Here is a 19,499-nt window from a genome sequence, read left to right as displayed (position 1 = left end):
CTCAAATAAGTCATCAAATACGCCAACCGCGGCATTCAATCAGTGCAATTGCGCTTAATGAATCTAAATATTGAATTATAGTCAAGAAGGTGCGGTGATACTATGACTGTGAACACGTACACACAGGAGATATACAAGATTGTCGATGGTGACGGGGTGTTACCACATCGTTTCGTCTACACTGGTGACTCCAGGATAGAAAGAGAGTGGGCAAGAGGTATGGACTACCTGGTAGGCACTGGTGGGTTTGTACAGGAAGAGGCCACTTTCACTACCAATGCAGAGAGTCTTCGGTAAAGACGCTAAATTCACCAGTGCCTGTATGGTTACATTTTGGGGTACAGGGGGGGTACTATTATCAGCTGCACCACCTATTACCGTCACAGTATCAGACTTGGCTCTGACAACTGCTGTACAACTTGAAACTTGTTGGGAGTATGTGAGGGGGACTGAAGGTACCACGAGTAATCAAAGTGCTGTGATTATTTATGGATCATCCATAACAGAAGCTGCTGAAGTGCTGTCAAATTTTATTAACAAGTGACGTTCACCTAGTGAATTATCAACGATAAAAGTCAAAGTTGCCGGTCGAAGAATTTCCAGAGGCTTTGAGGTACGTTCAACACATTTTGACACATCTTTTCTCTCCCTATTTTGCAATGTCACGTTCAGTAATTCTCCGAAGACACAATGAAACTGGCATTTTCTCTCCCCCAGAAAATCCATAACCATCAGTCAATTGATGGCTCTTATATAACACTGAAAAAACATTCCGATACAGGTCGTATGGAATGTATGAATACGATGAGGAACTTTCGATTTTTTTTTCTCCTCTCATTGATGGCAAGGCCGTTGGAATCGATAATTATCATCGAGCAAATGGGCCAGCGTCATAATTTTCATATTATCCAATAATGATTTTTCTCAATGGTATAACATCTTGACTTTCTAGAAAACGATTATCGTGCGGAGATGATCGCTGCTGGCTGACAAGAATAGTTGCAATTTGTCGGATTCCAAGGAAATACTAGAGGAAGAGAAGCGTCACGGGGAAAAAAAATGACAGAGGTAATTGAGATGGAAGAGGTGTTAATGCGTTAAATCACTGAAATAGGAAGTGTGAAATATTGGATGAATACGTCACAATGTTTCTAGCAAAGATAACTCGTCTTGGAGAGTTGATCTAATGAGCCGACATAGGAAATGGACAGAGATGGCTTCCGCATTTTATTTGTACCTGTGCGTGCTGTACGGATTGCAAAACCTCTCATCTCTGTCGCACACTCTTTCTTTCGTTGAAAAGCCGTCAGTGGGTTTATAGTATATAGAGAGGGAAAAAAAAGAGGAACTAGTGTATACCGTGTAACGATTTTGCTGTCTGCGGAAATGACTCCTTTTTACAAGACAATTCTTGTTTATTTATTCTCTTTCTTTCGAAAGTTTTTTTTTTCTTTGCTGTGGGCACCATGCAAATTTCTAAATCGCCATTGGAACTGGATGATGTATGAGGAAGGGAACGAGACTGTAACAATCTGTTTATGACAACTATAAATTTTTTGTAATCCACTGACAGAGAGTTTCAATTATTTTTTGCGCAGGGAAAATAATTCTATCGGCAATTGTAAATGTTGTAAAAAAATGCAGTAACTCTTGTTCAAATTGGGGGTAATTAAGCATCAATCGACATCCTAAAATCGATGGACATTAGTTTTATTCACGAGACAATTTTTGTTTATTTATTCGTTTTCTTCCGATTTTTTTTTTGCTGTGGGCACCATGGAAATTTCTAAATTGCCATCGGAACTGGGTGATGTATGAGGAAGGGAACGAGATTGTAACAACCTGTTTATGACAACTATAAATTTTTTGTGTTCCACTGACAGTGACTTTCAATTTTTTTTTGGCGCTGGGAAAAATCTATTGGTAATTGCAATATTTCAAGGAATAATTGAAATGTAAAAGTTGTAAAAAATGCGGTAACTCTTGTCAAAATTGTGGATAATTCAGCATCAATCGACATTCTAAAATCGGCGGAAATTACTGTTGTTCACCAAACGGTTCTTGTTTATTTATTTTTTTTCTTTCGATTGTTTTTTTTATGGGCCCCACGTTAATTTCTTAAGCGTCATCGGAACTGTATGATGTACGTGGAAGTAAACGAGACTCTGTAACAACCTGTTCATGACAGCCATAAATGGTGTATAATCTATTGACTGTGAGTCTCAATTACTGTTTGCGCAGGGAAAAATCTATTGACAATTGCAATAATTCAAGTGACAATTGAATTGTAAATGTCGTAAAAAATGCAATAACTCTTGTCAAAATTACGGGTAAAACTCGAAGTGACATTTCTATATAGGCAAATGGGCGTTAAAATTCTCGAGTTATTAAAGAACACAATCAGGCAACATCAATACGGAAATGATTTTTCTGACACTGAATGCGATTTAGGAGTGAAAAAAATTAATGAAACTTCAGGTTTCACTGAAAATTCAGTAAAATTCCAGAATTTAAAGCAGCGTAAAGACGAGAATTCCTTAATTTATTTGAATTTCCAATCTAATGTGAATATTCAATGCCAAATTACATCAAATTTTCAGTGGAATCGGAAATTTCATGATTTTGCTTCCGGATGTTTTCCCCCTAAATCGCATTCAGTGTCACAGTCCTGAAAATTCAAGAATATATTTACCAGAATTTTCTGGTTTTCTATTCATTTTCAATGATGCAATTCCTTGAAATTTCAGTGGTAATCAAAATCGATAAAAATTTCCGAAAAGTGTATCGGAAATTTCCGACATAAATTGTTAACAGTGCAGAACAATTCTTGTTTATTTATTCTCATTCTTTCCAATGTTTGCACCCGAAAAAAATCCATTGACAATTGGAATATTTCAAGTGATAATTAAATTTCATTTGTTGTAAAAAAAATGCAATAACTCTTGTCAAAATTACGGGTAAATCTAGTCGTAAATTTAAATTTCTGGAAATTCTCGAGTTATTAAAAAAAAAACAGACAGCATCAACACAACCCAAAATCTCCTGAAATCTAATCTCCGAAATTCCGGCATGCCTGAATCACTCCAAATTTTCACTTTCATCCAAATTCCGTTGTTCACCACGAGGAACTTCGCCCAACGATTGTGACCCCATTAACCGTCCTTGGATCCACATCAGATTGAATTATCCACGATCTATAAATGGTAATATAACGAAAGCGACAATATTGTTAGCGTTATTAATAGAATAACCACGATCGATTGAGAAATTCTAACGTAACCGTGACTTTCGGTGGTGAGAGGGCGAGGTGCGACGGCGGTTGGCGAGGTTTTAGCTGTCCTGAAATACTTTCACCTTTCCCCGTTATGAGATCACCCATCTGTTTTACGCCGCTTGTTGTTGTTTTTTCTTTCGATCATAGGTACATTGAAGCAGGGCCTATGCATGCGCACAAAAACACGAGCAAAAAAGTCCAGTTAAAACCCCCCCAGTAAGACTCAATCATTTTTCATTTTTTCAGGTGAACTGAACGAAATGGATAATTCCTAAGTTCCGGCATACGATGAATCAACGAAACACAGACGGGCGGGGACTCGAGAAAATCGAAACGAGACCGCCTGAGATGTCAATTAGAGTCAATCAAGTTCAAGGATAGTGGCTAAACAAAACAAAAAAAGGGAGAGATAGTTCACGTAAAAATGGTGTTAAGTGCGATGGTAGTGGGGTCAGCATTGAAAGGTGCAATTGGACTCGTTGGGACTAGCTTGTGGCTGGTTCCATTACTCATTGCCGGCTTATCGTATTACCGATACGATCTCCTTGATCCAGAGAGTAGACCCATTGATCGTCGTCCCCTCAATCCTGAGTATGACTTTGTTATTATCGGTGGTGGTTCAGCAGGTGCAGTTGTTGCTAGTCGACTGTCTGAAATACCAGATTGGAAAGTACTACTGTTGGAGGCGGGTCCAGATGAAAATGAGATAACAGATGTGCCGTCCTTGGCGGCATACCTCCAACTGACAAAACTCGATTGGAAATACAAAATCGAGCCGACCGGCAAGTCATGCCTTGGAATGGAAAATGGTAGGTGTAACTGGCCAAGAGGTAAAGTTCTTGGTGGTTCAAGTACTCTGAATTACATGCTTTATGTGCGCGGCAATAGGCACGACTACGACCACTGGGAGGCACTTGGAAATTCCGGATGGGGTTACGATCAGGCGTTGTACTACTTCAAAAAGTCCGAGGACAACAGGAATCCTTATTTGCGAAAAAGTCCTTATCACGGTACAGGCGGTTATTTGACCGTTCAGGAGTCACCGTGGAGGACACCTCTAGTCGTTGCTTTTGTACAAGCTGGTAATGAACTGGGATACGAGAATCGTGATATCAACGGAGAGTATCAGACCGGTTTTATGATTGCCCAGGGGACAATTCGTCGAGGTGGTAGATGCTCAACAGCCAAAGCTTTTCTAAGACCAGTCAGATTGCGGGATAATCTGCACACAGCTATGAATGCACATGTAGCAAAGATATTGATAGAGCCAGTAACGCGAAAGGCCATTGGTGTGGAGTACTATCGTGACGGAAGAAAGCAAATTGTGAGAGCGCGAAAAGAGGTGATACTCTCAGCTGGTGCTATAAATAGTCCACAGTTGTTGATGCTATCGGGTATTGGACCTGAGGATCACCTTCGTCACATTGGCATTCCGGTTCTCAAGGACGCACCAGTTGGCAATAATTTGCAAGATCACGTTGGCATGGCTGGACTGACATTTTTAGTTGACAAACCAGTTGCTATTGTACAAGATCGCTTTCAAGCTGTTCCAGTTACCATGAATTACGTTGTCAATGGTAGGGGACCTATGACAACACTGGGGGGTGTTGAGGGCTATGCTTTTGTTAATACTAAGTATGCTAATGAATCGGGATTGTATCCGGATATTCAACTACACATGGCACCAGCATCACTCAGCTCAGATGCTGGTGTTCAAGTGAGGAAAATTCTTGGTCTCACTGACGAACTTTATGATGCTGTGTTCCGGCCAATTACCAATAAAGATGCTTGGACGCTGATGCCACTGCTACTGAGACCTAAATCAAGAGGTACTGTGAGACTCAAAAGTTCAAGTCCATTTCACAGTCCCATTGTCAATGCCAATTACTTCGCTGAACCTGAGGACATTGCGAAACTTGTGGAAGGGGCTAAGATAGCGATTAGAATAAGCGAAGCTAGAGTCTTCAAACAATTTGGTTCTAGGCTGCATCGCCTCAAGATTCCTGGCTGCAAACATCTCAAATTTGGGTCTGATGCCTACTGGGAGTGTCACATTCGTCACATTACTATGACTATTTATCATCCCGTTGGAACTGCCAAGATGGGACCATCTGCGGATCCTGAGGCTGTTGTTGATGACAGATTGAGGGTCTATGGCGTCGATGGGCTTCGGGTGATAGATGCGTCCATAATGCCCACTATATGCAGTGGCAATACCAATGCACCGGTTATTATGATTGGGGAAAAGGGGGCCGATCTCATTAAGGAGGACTGGCTGGGACTTCAGGGTAGATAGCATTTTTAGGAGTTTGACAAATCAAAAGACAATTTTAATTCAATTGTTGCGTGTCTGTGAGTGTGTTGAGAGGCGATAATTTACTTGAAAAATTATCTATGAACTTTAGGAATCTTTAGCAAGAATTGCATCAACTCTGGTAAAAACTAAAACATTTTTTACGGATTTTTTGGATGAAATATTGTAATTCTTCAATGAAGTTATTGCATTCTTCACTAGAGTTTGGTTGAATGATTAGAATTGAGAGATAAAAAAAATTAATAGAAAACCTAAGACTTTATATTTAAAAAAATTTTTTTTTTTTCGTCAGTTTTATTGAAGATTATACAACTTTATTGTGATATTTTGTTAGCTACATTTGACAGAAAAAATTCAATAGATTAAAATCAATTCGATAGATTTCAATAGATATTTTACGTTTTCTACAGAAATTCTTGAGCATAAATCTTCAAACTTTTTTATGCTCTATTTTTGTTTATCTCTCAGAATAAAATCCAAAGGAAACAACATGAAAAACTCATGCCCAAGAATTCTTAGTTAAAAAATCCCAACAGAATAAGATATATTGAAGTACGAACATCTAGAGAATTTTTCGATAAACAAATATCTATTCCAAAATGTGCGGGAGAGTTGCACAATTTTCGATAGAATTGGCGCTAAAACAAATAGAATTTTCCAATAAAATTATAATTCAACAGAATTTCTTGAAGTGAACGCCAGGTTTTTTATAAAATGTTTTCATCGGTGAAGTTTAATAAAAATTCATCTTCACGTGACTCTCCAATTCAAAATGTTTTTCCCGACTCATAATCAACACGGAAGTTTGTATTGCCTTTTAACACTTTTTGCTGCTGACAAAAAGTCAACGACCCTCAAACTTATAAAAACAACGTGATTAATGAGTATATAAAAAATTAGAGAAGAGTATTTCCGTGCCATTAGCCACATATTATCATTCATGGGCAATCAAACATTGCAGATAGAAGTCAATCCAAACTCTTGTAATAATTGTAACAATGATCAAACCAATGTCGCATAAGTTATACAATTTTTTTACTCATGTGTTTTGTACATAGAAATAAAGATTTGTTATTGTTTTTACATTTTTTAAACCCCACGCGTTGTTCATTATCACCCACTGTGAAAATTGCTCGTGCTGCGTGGAAGCCAGACAGCAGTTAAAACCTTTTTCCCTCGAGTAGACTCCACCCAGGGTTTATGTTCATGCTCACTCAAATTTATCGCACGAGTAAATCGGGAAAAAAACTAGGGAGCCTCATCGCTATAGGTCTGTGCAAATTGTACGTTGGAACTATTCTACAGTTTCTTGGAAATCGATAAATGGAGGAGTAGACGAGCAAAACCTAGTCTGGTCTGCATGAGGGGTTCAATATGGAGATCGTGTCTCTAATTATGAAATCAAGCTGCACTTGTTACGAAGGGTTCAACTGGAGAAATTCATTCTGGTATTTCATTAGTGGACAGATTGATTAGATGATTCGAGTAGGGGAAAATTATAAAACAAAGTAACATGGATTCTTAACACTGAGAGAAAAAATTAGTTCTGCCGAAAAATTACATGTTCCCCTGAAGAGATCTTTTTTCGTGTTGAATCAATTTACTTGTGGATAGAAAAGAAAGTTTCCACCGAAACAGGATAGTTTTTGGAGTAGTGATTGCTCTCGTGAGGCATTGATACGTCTTCCGGGTAAATACATTCGTTCTACAGAGAATGATGTGAGGCACTGGTTTTATCAAGTGAATTTTATTGAGTAGTGCTTCTTTGTCCAATAAACACTTATAATTTTCTTGACAATTTTTTTTTTGAGAAAAAAAATATTCTTTCCTTGTCAATGTATTCATTCTATGGTATAAACCTATGGAGTTCTCTTAGATCAAATGATTGTCGTACAACAGATTATATTTTTTCCTGCCCAAAATTAATTTTTGTGAAAGATATTAAGAAGAATGTTTTCCTCAAGTGAATCTGTTCCACTACTTGAAATATTCTCAAGTACAACCTATATTTTTTCGGCAGAGCTAATTTTTTTTCTGCCTATTCTGAAATGAATAAAAAAATTCTGAATTCCACTGACATAGCGGAAAAAGTTATGAATTTTTTTGCACAAAAATATGGAGAATCCCTATGGAGAATTCCAATTACCGATAGCTAGCATGAAGTGTAATACATAAAGAGCCTTAAAAACTCGATGTTCATCAATAGACGCAAAAAGAGAACTATTATTTTCCGATTCAGTGCGCATCAGAAAAACATGATTTTTTTTTAATAGTATTCTCGTTAATTGTATAAGCTGTCCGGAAAACCTTGAGCATCATCGTTGCAAAAATTAAATACTCAAATTATATACAGTAATACTCGCAATTATGAAATTCAATGAATGTAAAATTCCGGATAAAAAAAATCAATCCGTAAGTTCTCAGTAACCTTCGCACGTACTCATTTTTCACTTTTCACGAAAATAACGCAATTGTAGAAAGAGCCATGCAACAATGATTGTTTCCTTGCTGTGAAAACTACCTGGAATTGAAATTCTCATTGCGTTTTGCCCGGAATCCCTCCACCATTCCAATCACGAATAAGTGTGACAGCAGGATAATTACGTAAATAGATAAAAGATGCAATCATGGCCATTAACACGTGTCGTGAAAACAAGAACAGAATACAATGTCTGACAAGTAAGAAAACAATAGACGCAGCCATAGCAGGAACAATCAATGTTTTTTTCCTATTCATCTAATTTTCCAAATTGCTATCTCAGTAAATTACATTTTCACTGACGACCTCTGAGCTTGAGTGTTTGAAAAATAATTTAACTCTCTTCGGAGGTCATTTTGCGATCGGGGGAGGGACCAATGAAGACCAGGTATACATGGAGATAGCTCGATGCCCAGTGACTCAATCCTCCGCACGTCGATATTGAATATCAAGGCACGAGAATGAGTACCCCCAAGCCACATGCCATTGGTTGAAAATTGTCAGGTACACCTTTGGCACAATACTCCCTGCCTTCGATACAATTGATTATAATTATGCAATGGGGTATAAATACACAAGCGATCAGTTTTTTTACTTCAAATTGTTTCATTTGATCACTTGACACGCATCAACATGAGAGCACTGCTGTTGCTATTCAGTATTATTGTAGCTTCCCAAGCAAAAGAGACATATAAAAATTTATACGGACGACGAGGATTCAGCAATGGCCTCGTTAATATGTTCGGCGCAACAGCGGGGGCAGCTCAATTTGCCCAGGAAGGTGAGAAATTCATGTTTTCGGAGCCGCCAGACAGAACCCCAACCAACAATGAAGAATTTGACTTCATCGTTGTCGGTGCTGGCACAGCTGGTGCAACGATAGCATCAAGACTCACCGAAATACCTGATGTTCGAGTGCTTCTCATTGAAGCAGGACGAAGTGAGAATCTTCTCATGGATATACCGATACTTGCTCATTATCTTCAATTCAGTGATGAGATTAACTGGAAATACAAGACAGAGCCGTCCAACAGTTATTGCAAAGCAATGGTGGACACGCAATGCAATTGGCCAAGGGGCAAAGTGATGGGTGGCAGTAGTGTCTTGAACTACATGATCGCAACAAGGGGATTCCCAAAGGATTACGATCGTTGGGAAGCCCTGGGAAACAAAGGCTGGTCGTGGAGAGATGTCCTACCCTACTTCAAGAAACTCGAGACCATCAATATACCCGAATATAAATCCAATACAAGACTACACAATAATGATGGACCAGTTTCCATCGAGCATCCAGCATTCCACACGCCACTGGCTTCGGCTTTTTTGAGAGCCGGAGTGGAGCTCGGCTACAAAATTATCGATTACAATAGTGGTGAGGAGCCTGTTGGCTTTTCTTACCTCCAAACGACAACGAAAAACGGCACGAGAATGAGCAGCAATGTTGCTTATCTCCATCCAGCGAGTTCAAGGAGGAACTTGATTGTCACGAAAAATACTATGGTTAGAAAAGTGCTGTTTGCCGATAGTGGAAAACGCGCGATTGGGGTGGAATATGTCAAAGGAAACCGAAGGTATCGTGTTACTGCCACGAAAGAAGTGATTCTGAGTGCAGGTGCCATTGGAAGCCCCCAAATACTGATGCTATCGGGAGTAGGTCCTGCTGAGCATCTTCGTGAGATGAGAATAAAGCCAATAGTTGATCTTCCAGTGGGCGAAAATTTAATGGACCATATTGCATATGGGGGACTTATTTTTGAAATTGATCAACCAGTGGCGTATCGGCTTAATGATCTTGTCAATCCAGCTAATCCTTACATGAAGGACTTCTTCTTGGAAAGAAAGGGACCACTAACGGCACCAGGTGCTTGCGAAGCTATCGCCTTCATCGATGTAGACAGACCGAACAATCATACTGCTTATCCGAATATCGAACTACTTTTTGTGGGATCTTCCTTTGTTACTGTCAGTGCTGTGCGATACGATTTTGGAATCGACGAGAGAATTTGGAATGAGACATATGCGTCGCTAGAGAACAGTTATTCCTGGACGGTATTCCCGCTGTTGCTGAGACCCAAGAGTCGAGGAAGAGTTCTCCTGCGAAGTGCTGATATCAATAGTAAACCGAGAATTATAGCGAATTATATGAGTGATAAAGAAGACGTCAGAATTCTGATTAAAGGAATCAGGGAGACAGTGAAGATCAGTCGGACAAAGGCTATGCAGAGATTCGGAACGAGATTGTCTACTGTAAAATTGAAAGCGTGTGAAGGATTTGAGGAGAATAGCGACGATTATTGGGAATGTGCGACCAGAAGTATGACAATTAATATTTATCATTATTCAGGAACGTGTAAAATGGGCCCACGAGGTGATCCAACTGCAGTAGTTGACGAGAGGCTCAGGGTACGTTGACTTTTTTCTTCTTTTAATTCACATAAAGAAAGATAACAACTGATCAACCTCTCACGTATGACAAAACTTGATCTAAGGGAGATTGCGAAATTTTCGTAATTACAATACATTTGTTGTAGCACTCAATCGGCTCCACAAAAAAGGTCATAAAAAAAATTTCGCTATCTTTCTTGAATTCCGAGATATGGATTGAAAACTGGTCAATAGTCAAAATTGACTCATCTCCTTTTAGCACTTCGCTACTGAATTTATCCTTATCGTTCGTTATATACACTCCCCTTTAACGCAAAATAATTTGTCTTTCATTTGTTTTTTTCCAGGTACACGGTATTAAAGCTCTGAGGGTTGCAGACGCGTCAATAATGCCTGAAATTATGTCGGGCCATACCAATATCCCCTCATTTATGATCGGTGAGAAATTGTCGGACATGGTAAAAGAGGACTGGGGATATCCAATTCATAAGGATCCCTGAATGTCCCTGACGCATAGTTTCCTTATATTTAAATTCATAAATACCTCATCCACCAGTTTTATCCCATCATGTCATACGAAATCCCACGTACCTGTAATCAGAAAAATAAACAAATTATTTTACGGGTGTATTACACCAGCAATAGTTCTTGCAAAATTTAAAATAAAATATAATGATGACTAAATTTTATGTCATTCCACATGCACCCCCGATTATTCTTCATTCAATTCAAATCAAACTGTACTAGTCGCATAAATAGACAATGCACCATGACACGAACATGGCCAGGGGTAAATGGAATAAATTAACACCAAGTAAATGTTATTAACCACCTAATCGTGATTGTAATATACTCATCCGATCACCTTTTCGCCACTCAGCGTAAGAAGGGATGTACGCACTCGATTGGATAAACGTTACCTGTCTGGTCATATATTACGTGAGCATCTTGAGAAAGCGCATTTCTCTCAGTGGACCTCTTAAACACAGCGAGAATAGCTGTGTCTCCAGTTCAATACCGCCTTTTCTAGCGTCATCATTTTAAAATTTTCTCATTCTACGATTGAGATATTATCATTCAATTGAGCCTAGCCAACTTCTCTGTAACCACTTCTTTTGTCTATTTCGAGGTAAGGACAGAGTCTCTATCGTCACGAAGAGAAAAATTTAATAAAACTTATATATTAGAACGTATCATCTTTATGTCAAATGCTCTTTTGAAAAATTTCACTTGAAAATAATGAAAAATTGCTGGGAGAGAGATGAATTTTTATTGTTAGGTCTGGAATTTTTACGGGGTGGAATGTAATTTCTTATGTAATTTCTGTTGTACCTTGTCATTTCAGTAACGAAGTGGTGAAACAGTGTAAGTCAACTTAACTCTCAGCTGAGTTTTTTAGGCATATCTCCGAATCTAAGGGAAATACCAAAATTTTTCTGATTACCTTTTTCGTAGTTCTAACTTCGCTCTCCAAAAAAGGTTATAACAAAAATTTTACAATCTGCCTTAGATTCCGAGATATCCACTGAAAACTGACCGATAGTAAAAATCGACTTAAACAGTTTTACCGCTTCGCTACTGATTTTATTATTATAGCTATTATTATATTCTTTACTCGTTAAAATTGAACAATTTTGATTGGAAATATTTCTTTAGTAAAAAAAAGATAGACTTGAAGAAATCGGTCAATGCTTCATGCATTGAAATAATGGTATAATCAGCATGACGATATCTCCCATACGATCAAGAAAAAGAGAAAGTATTTTTTGCCATTCCTTATCTCCACTGCCGTCGAAAATTGAAAACTGGATATAACATTCTTATGTATCCGATTCTAATGACTACGTCCTCTAATCATTGAAAAACTTTTTATGCGGCGTAAGCAGTAATTAGCTGGAATAAAATTATTTCCGCAAGACTGTATGGAATGATTGTCGCCGATAAATTTCCTGAATTATTCATTCCAGGAAAATGTGGGTGCTGCATGCTACAGCTATCGTCTCACTCCTTCTCATAGAGCCATCAATCGGAGCCAATATGTTTCAACTATTCTCGAGTTACGGATTCAGGGAGAGTTTTGATATTCCCATAGTGGCCATACCAACTCGTGCCGAATATGATTTCATAATAGTCGGGGCTGGTTCGGGTGGTTCAGTGGTTACTAATCGTCTCAGTGAAAATCGTAAATGGAAAATTTTGCTGCTGGAAGCTGGCAAACCGGAAGGTATACTCAATCAGATTCCAATCTTAGTGAGCAACTTTCAGCAAACTGATTACAACTGGGGATACAGAGTTGAAGAGCAGAAAAATGCTTGTCTGGGAATGAAGGATCGCCGTTGCACTTGGCCGCGAGGTAAATCATTAGGTGGAACAAGCACACTGAATTACATGATTCACACAAGAGGGAACCGATTCGATTATGATCATTGGGCGGAGCTTGGGAATGACGGATGGTCCTACGAGGATGTATTGCCGTACTTCAAAAAAAGCGAGAGGTTCAGGGTTCCAGGTACATAATTCAATTAGTGGATTTTTCAATTCTACTAAATTCGGAAAGAAAATGAATTTTCGTGGAGAATTAACTAGTAATTTTTAGGAGACTGGCAGTAAATTGAAACATCCAGTTTTCGTTGATTTTCCCAAGAAATTTTGTCCAAAAAGTGTGTCCACCAGAAATTTCAGCCCTTAATTTTAATTTTCAGGAGTTTACAATAAGTCTTTCCACGGTGAGGATGGACCCCTCTGCGTGGAGCACGCCCCTTACCACACAAAATTAGCAACATCATATTTGAAAGCAGGGCAACACCTAGGATACGAAGTACTGGACTACAATGGTCCCCAGCAAATCGGATTCTCCTATCTCCAATTAAACATGGATAAGGGTTCAAGATGCAGTGCTTCCAGAGCCTACTTGAGGATAAAACGCTCCAATCTGGACATCGTAACCGATGCAAGAGTTACAAAAGTTCTCATCGACGATCAGAAACGTGTGCACGGAGTGGAATTAATCAAGAACGGAGCAACCCAAACGGTTCGTGCAAGTAGGGAAGTTATATTATCCGCGGGAACAATAGATTCCGCCAAATTACTGATGCTCTCGGGCATCGGACCCAAGCAGCATTTGGAGGATTTGGGTATCAAAGCCCTGAAGGATCTCCCAGTTGGTTACAATCTCTACGAGCACATCGGCTTCTTAGGGCTGACATTCATGGTCAACCAGAGCGTGAGTTTATTGCAGAATCAGCTAGTGGCACCACGTTACCTAATGGATTACGCCCTCCGCAGGTCAGGGCCTTTTTCAACGCCAGGTGGTGCTGAGGCATTAGCTTTTATACGAACGAAATACGCAGTTGATTCACGTCCTGACGTTGAACTACTCTTCAACGGAGGATCACTACACTCTGATAATGGGCTTGCCGTCAGAAAAGGGTACGGTGTATCCGATGAAGTGTATAACGCAGTGTTCAAACCAATTGAGGGAAAACATGCGTTTTCCATCTGGCCGATCACCCAAAATCCTCGCAGCTACGGCCGAATTTTTCTGAAATCAAAGAATCCCCTCGACGATCCAATTATTCAACCGCATTTTTTCGAACATCCAGCTGACGTGGAGATCATTTTGGAAGGCGTTAAACATGCAATTAGCATTGTGTCAACTCCTCCCTTCCAGAAATATGGGGCGCGACTGCACGATATTAAAATACCTGGCTGCCAAGCTTTCCAGTTTGGCTCTGATGATTATTGGAGATGTGGCATTAGACATTTGCCATCTATGATGAATCATGAGATAGGAACTGCAAAGATGGGACCGTCGACTGATGCTAGTGCTGTTGTCGATGCGAGACTGAGGGTTCATGGTGTTCAGAGGTTGAGAGTGATTGATGCATCTGTCATGCCAACGATGCCAGTTGGTCATGTCAATGCTGGAATTTTCATGATCGGAGAGAAGGGGGCTGATATGATCAAACAAGATTGGGAAAAAGCTCAGTGAATATTTTTTCTAATGAATACTTGCTCATTATAACTGACTGATATGTTATTGATGACTTTTTGAATGAATAAAGTTATATTTTTTTTATGTTTGTTCGTCACGTTCCATTTCCATGAATAATTTTTTCATTCCCTCGTACTTGTTGCACTCATACTTCAATGGTTTGTTCAGGATCAATAAAATCTTTTGTAATTATGTTCTTTATTTTTGCATTCATAACAGTATTCATATTTCTCCTGAGTTCAGGGTTAAGACCCTTCTCGCTTGTACTGAGAATTGCGGAATTAAAAAAAATTTTAAAACCGGTCCACGTCCGTGTGTGGATCCCCTACTCTCCTAACCAGCTTAAATGCGGATGAGTTTTATTCGAGTCAATACACTTGAGACTAGCCCGGAGGATTCCTGAATAGCAATGAAATGCGTGAGCGAATAAAGTGTCAGTGATATTCTCGAATCCAGAAGTAGTCGAGTGATTGCCAGCGGTTGGACGTTGTGCGATCGTCGTACATTTGTTCATGACAATCTCTGGTAAGTCATTATAGATTTTTTCATTAACAATATCTTCTAATGAAACAATCAATTGAATGGAGGTGTTTTATTTTATTTCAATTAATGAAATTGTATAATCTCCCCTCAATAACGTCAATTCTACGTGTCCCTTGTGTTTTAGTACCCTCTAAAAAATGCGGTAACGCTGCGGAGTGGATGCCCTTGAGTTCTGCCGGGTCGATAACCCACACCAGATTCGGTAATCACTTGCATACAAAAAGGAAACATCGAAGACAGGCTAGTTGATAAAGAAGTCTATTCATTCTTGAAAATGGGTGTAAAAAGCACGATCATCGTCCCTCTAGTACTACTACTTCAATTGTCAGCAAGCACACAAATCCTAGATTTACTAGCGAGTTACGGGCTTTGGGAGAGTCGACAAATTCGGATAATACCGCTTCCACAATCTCAATACGATTTTATAATTGTCGGCGCTGGCACTGGCGGCTCAACATTGGCAAATAGATTATCAGAGAACCCCAATTGGAAAATTCTTCTTCTGGAAGCTGGTAAGCCCGAGGGGATTTTCAATCAATTGCCAATCGTTGTAAGTTACTTTCAACATACTGACTATAACTGGGGGTATAAGCTGGAGCCCCAGGAAAATGCATGTCTAGGAATGGAGAACCGCGCATGCCCGTGGCCGACAGGAAAATCATTGGGAGGATCGAGTACAATCAATTATATGATTCATACGAGAGGAAACAGACTCGACTACGATTACTGGGCTGCATTGGGTAATCATGGATGGTCTTATGAGGAAGTACTGCCCTATTTCAAGAAGAGTGAAAAATTCAAAATTCCAAGTAAGTTGAGCACAGAAAGAAAATTTTTGAGAATAACCCTGATTATCAATGATTTTTATCATTGGAATTTGATTATAGCTTCCTGAATATTAGGGACAAATTCTCATTATTATTGAGAATAAAAACTTGGACGATCTATTGGGTATTATTATTCAGAATAGAAACTTTGTTCTTTTCCGTGAATGGGGGAAAAAAATTGGGAAAACGATTGTAAAAACAATTATTTATTAAACTCTTTTTCTGTGTTTGCAGATTGCTATAATGCATCTTATCACGGCACAAACGGAAATGTGTGCGTTGAATATGCCCCCTATCACACACCCCTCTCAACAGCATTCTTAGAGAGTGGAAGACTGATGGGATATAAAGTTCTGGATTACAATGGACCACAACAGCTTGGTTTTTCCTATCTTCAATTAAACATGGACCGAGGGGCCAGATGTAGTGCCTCAAAAGCATACCTAAGCTTGACTCGACCTAATTTGGACATTGTTACCGGAGCATTAGTAACTAAAGTACTAATCGACAGTAAGAAAAGTGCTTACGGTGTAAAAGTTGTGATAAAGAACGTCAGTTACAAAATCCTTGCAACGAAAGAGGTAATTTTATCCGCTGGAACAATTGCTACTCCTAAACTGCTGATGTTATCTGGAATTGGACCTAGAGAACATCTTGAAGAGCTCGGAATCGATGTAATCAAAGACGCGAAAGTCGGCTACAATCTCTATGAACACGTTGGATTCCTCGGCCTGACGTTTTTGGTGAATCAAAGTGTCAGCTTAATGGAAAAAAATATCTTGACAAAAGAACAGATGTGGAGATATGCTTTGGATAGATCAGGTCCACTTTCTGTTCCCGGTGGAGCCGAGGCTCTCGCATTTCTCCAAACAAAATATGCAACTGATGCTCGCCCCGATGTTGAACTGCTGTTTGTAGGTGGATCATTGCCTTCAGATAATGATATTGCGGTTCGAAAAGGCCTTGGTATAACTGATGAGCTATATAACACTGTCTACAAGCCAATTGAAAATATGGACGTGTGGTCAATCTGGCCCATTTGTCAAGCACCAAGAAGTCATGGGCGGATTAAACTGAAATCTACAAATCCATTAGTTCCTCCCAGTCTCGAGGCGAACCTCCTTGCAGATCCTTATGATATCGAAATTATTCTTGAAGGCATCAAAAAGGCTATAGAAATATCGCAATCCGAACCTTTCCAAAGATATGGCAGTAGACTTCACGATATTCCTATTCCAGGTTGTTGTAAATTGCCTTTTGCATCTGATGATTATTGGCGTTGTGCTATTCGTCACCTGCCTTCATTGATGGATCATGAGATCGGAACGGCGAAAATGGGACCCACTTATGATCCATCTGCCGTTGTTGATCCTGAACTGCGGGTATATGGCATTCAAAGACTGCGGGTCGTCGACGCCTCAATCATGCCAACCATGCCAGTGGGTCATATTAATGCAGGAATTTACATGATTGGGGAGAAAGCCGCAGATATGATCAAGCAAACATGGGCGACAGACATGTGTCACTAATTTGATAGTAAAGTTATCCTCTCGTTGAACACTTTGTTTACAAATAACCAACAACAATGAGCAATAACGGTCTGACCGTAGAGAATAAAGTTGCATTCTAAATAAAGAACTGAATTTCAAGTGTAAATAAATATTGAATATTGTTTTCACCGGACTGTAGACGTAAGCTTCCATAACGAATTATCAATAAAGTTCGATGATGAAAATACATCCAATCACCTGTGTAATTTATTGGATGCATATCGATCTGATAAATCTTCCACACTAAATCTATATAACTCGTCATGCAAAATATAATCCGAATTCGATCCCGCGTGTGAGTATTGAACTCAATTTTCAAGTATTCGGTATCTCATTTTTCTGTTCTATTTTCAGGATGTAAAATTTCACGAGAATGAGGGTAACAATACGAATATTGATTCCATTACTGCTGATGATAAATTCATCCGCAGGGATACATATTTTGGAACTTCTCGCTGATTATGGACTAACCGGCTCTTATGGAATGAGAATCGAAAAATTGCCCAGATTCGATGAATATGATTTCATCATTGTCGGGTCTGGGCCTGGTGGTGCTCCAGTGGCCAGTCGCCTGTCAGAAAATGGGAATTGGAAGGTTTTACTTCTAGAAGCTGGTAAACCAGAAGGAATTTTGCATCAAATACCGTCATTTTCTTTTCTGAGATCGGAATACGACTGGCAATATCAAACTGTGCCTCAGGAAAAGGCCTGCTTAGGGTTGATAGATCGTAGTGGTGCTTACTCACACGGAAAATCGGTGGGTGGTACGAGTTCCATAAATGGCATGGCTTACGTTAGAGGAAATAAAATTGATTTTGACCTTTGGGCTGAACAAGGGAATTATGGTTGGTCGTATAATGAGATATTGCCGTATTTCAAGAAGAGTGAACGGGCTAGACTTGAAGGTATGTAGAAGCTTTTTATCAACCGTACGGTTTATTCACATCTCATGCATTTTTCTTCAGAACCAGTGGACGAATTTTATCACGGCAAAGAGGGATATTTACACGTGCAGAATGGACCATGGCGCACCCCTCTCTCGGCAGCTTTCGTAAATTCAGCGAAAGAACTGGGGTACGACGTTATAGATTACAATGGGAGAAAGCAAGTTGGATTCTCTTATACCCATTTAACAATGTTAAATGGTTCCCGATACAGTGCTTCGAGAGCATTCCTTCGTGTAAAGCGGTTGAACTTGGATATTGTACCAGAAGCAACTGTAGCAAAAGTATTAATTGACAAGAACAATCGTGCCTATGGTGTACAGTTTATAAAAAACAACAGGACATACCAAATTACTGCTAATAAAGAGGTGGTTCTGTCAGCCGGTGGAATCAGCACACCCAAACTATTAATGCTGTCTGGAATTGGACCTAAAGAACATCTCGACGAATTGGGAATCGAAGTTGTAAAGGATGCTAAAGTTGGATATAATTTCCGTGATCATGTGGGTTTCATTGGACTCACATTTTTGGTGAACCAGAGTGTCAGTCTAACTGTAGGAAAAAGATTGGGCCCAGAAGCTGCAATAGAATATGCTGTCAATGGAACTGGGCCGCATTCTGCATATGGTACCGAGGCACTCGCATTCATCCGCACAAAATATGCAACTGATGCTAGACCAGATCTTGAACTGTTTTTTCTCGCAGCGGGAATGCATGTGAATAACGATAGAAGCTTCCAAAAGACGCGCCGTGTAACCCAAGAAATTTATGACACAGTTTGGAAGCCCCTTGAGGGCCAAGATGCCTGGATGATCATGCCAGCTGTTCAGCGCTCTCGAAGCACAGGACGCATTAAGCTGAAATCAGCTAATATCGAGGATCATCCTTGGATTAATCCCAACTTATTGGACAATCCAATCGATCTAGAAATTCTTGTAGAAGGTGTTAAACTCTCAATAGTGATATCTAAATCCAAAGCTTTCCAACAATATGGCAGTAAACTACATGATATAAAAATTCCTGGGTGCGAAAATTTCGAATTTGCTACGGATGATTACTGGTATTGCGCAGTTAAACATTTAACAATTCCCCTCCTTCATGAAGTCGGTGCCGCCAAGATGGGACCATCCACAGATTCTACTGCCGTCGTTGACCCTGAATTAAGAGTATATGGAGTAAACGGCTTGAG

At 39.5% G+C, this 19,499-nt stretch overlaps 4 protein-coding genes across 5 annotated transcripts in view; 3 read left to right on the top strand and 1 right to left on the bottom strand.

Moving 5' to 3' along the window:
• LOC107038346 (flotillin-2) overlaps nucleotides 1-19,499 on the bottom strand; it is a 112,746-nt gene that overhangs the window by 79,623 nt on the left and 13,624 nt on the right. The window lies entirely within an intron of this gene.
• Nucleotides 8,691-11,257, top strand: LOC107038306 (glucose dehydrogenase [FAD, quinone]). Its single transcript, XM_029126129.1, has 2 exons — nucleotides 8,691-10,470; nucleotides 10,800-11,257. Exons 1-2 carry the CDS (start codon nucleotides 8,701-8,703, stop codon nucleotides 10,950-10,952), a joined length of 1,923 nt encoding a protein of 640 aa, XP_028981962.1. The 5' UTR covers nucleotides 8,691-8,700; the 3' UTR covers nucleotides 10,953-11,257.
• LOC107038338 (glucose dehydrogenase [FAD, quinone]) lies at nucleotides 11,437-14,468 on the top strand. Its single transcript, XM_015257381.1, has 3 exons — nucleotides 11,437-11,581; nucleotides 12,420-12,961; nucleotides 13,155-14,468. Exons 2-3 carry the CDS (start codon nucleotides 12,424-12,426, stop codon nucleotides 14,441-14,443), a joined length of 1,827 nt encoding a protein of 608 aa, XP_015112867.1. The 5' UTR covers nucleotides 11,437-11,581; nucleotides 12,420-12,423; the 3' UTR covers nucleotides 14,444-14,468.
• On the top strand, nucleotides 15,264-17,429 carry LOC107038341 (glucose dehydrogenase [FAD, quinone]). Its single transcript, XM_015257384.1, has 2 exons — nucleotides 15,264-15,798; nucleotides 16,051-17,429. Exons 1-2 carry the CDS (start codon nucleotides 15,264-15,266, stop codon nucleotides 17,343-17,345), a joined length of 1,830 nt encoding a protein of 609 aa, XP_015112870.1. The 3' UTR covers nucleotides 17,346-17,429.

The sequence above is a fragment of the Diachasma alloeum genome, unplaced genomic scaffold (assembly GCF_001412515.2).
Source record: "Diachasma alloeum isolate Michigan unplaced genomic scaffold, Dall2.0 Dall_scaffold_00280, whole genome shotgun sequence".
Taxonomy (NCBI): Eukaryota; Metazoa; Arthropoda; class Insecta; order Hymenoptera; family Braconidae; genus Diachasma; species Diachasma alloeum.
Note: the sequence above shows the minus strand (reverse complement) of the source record. Positions and strands in the feature narration are given on the sequence as shown.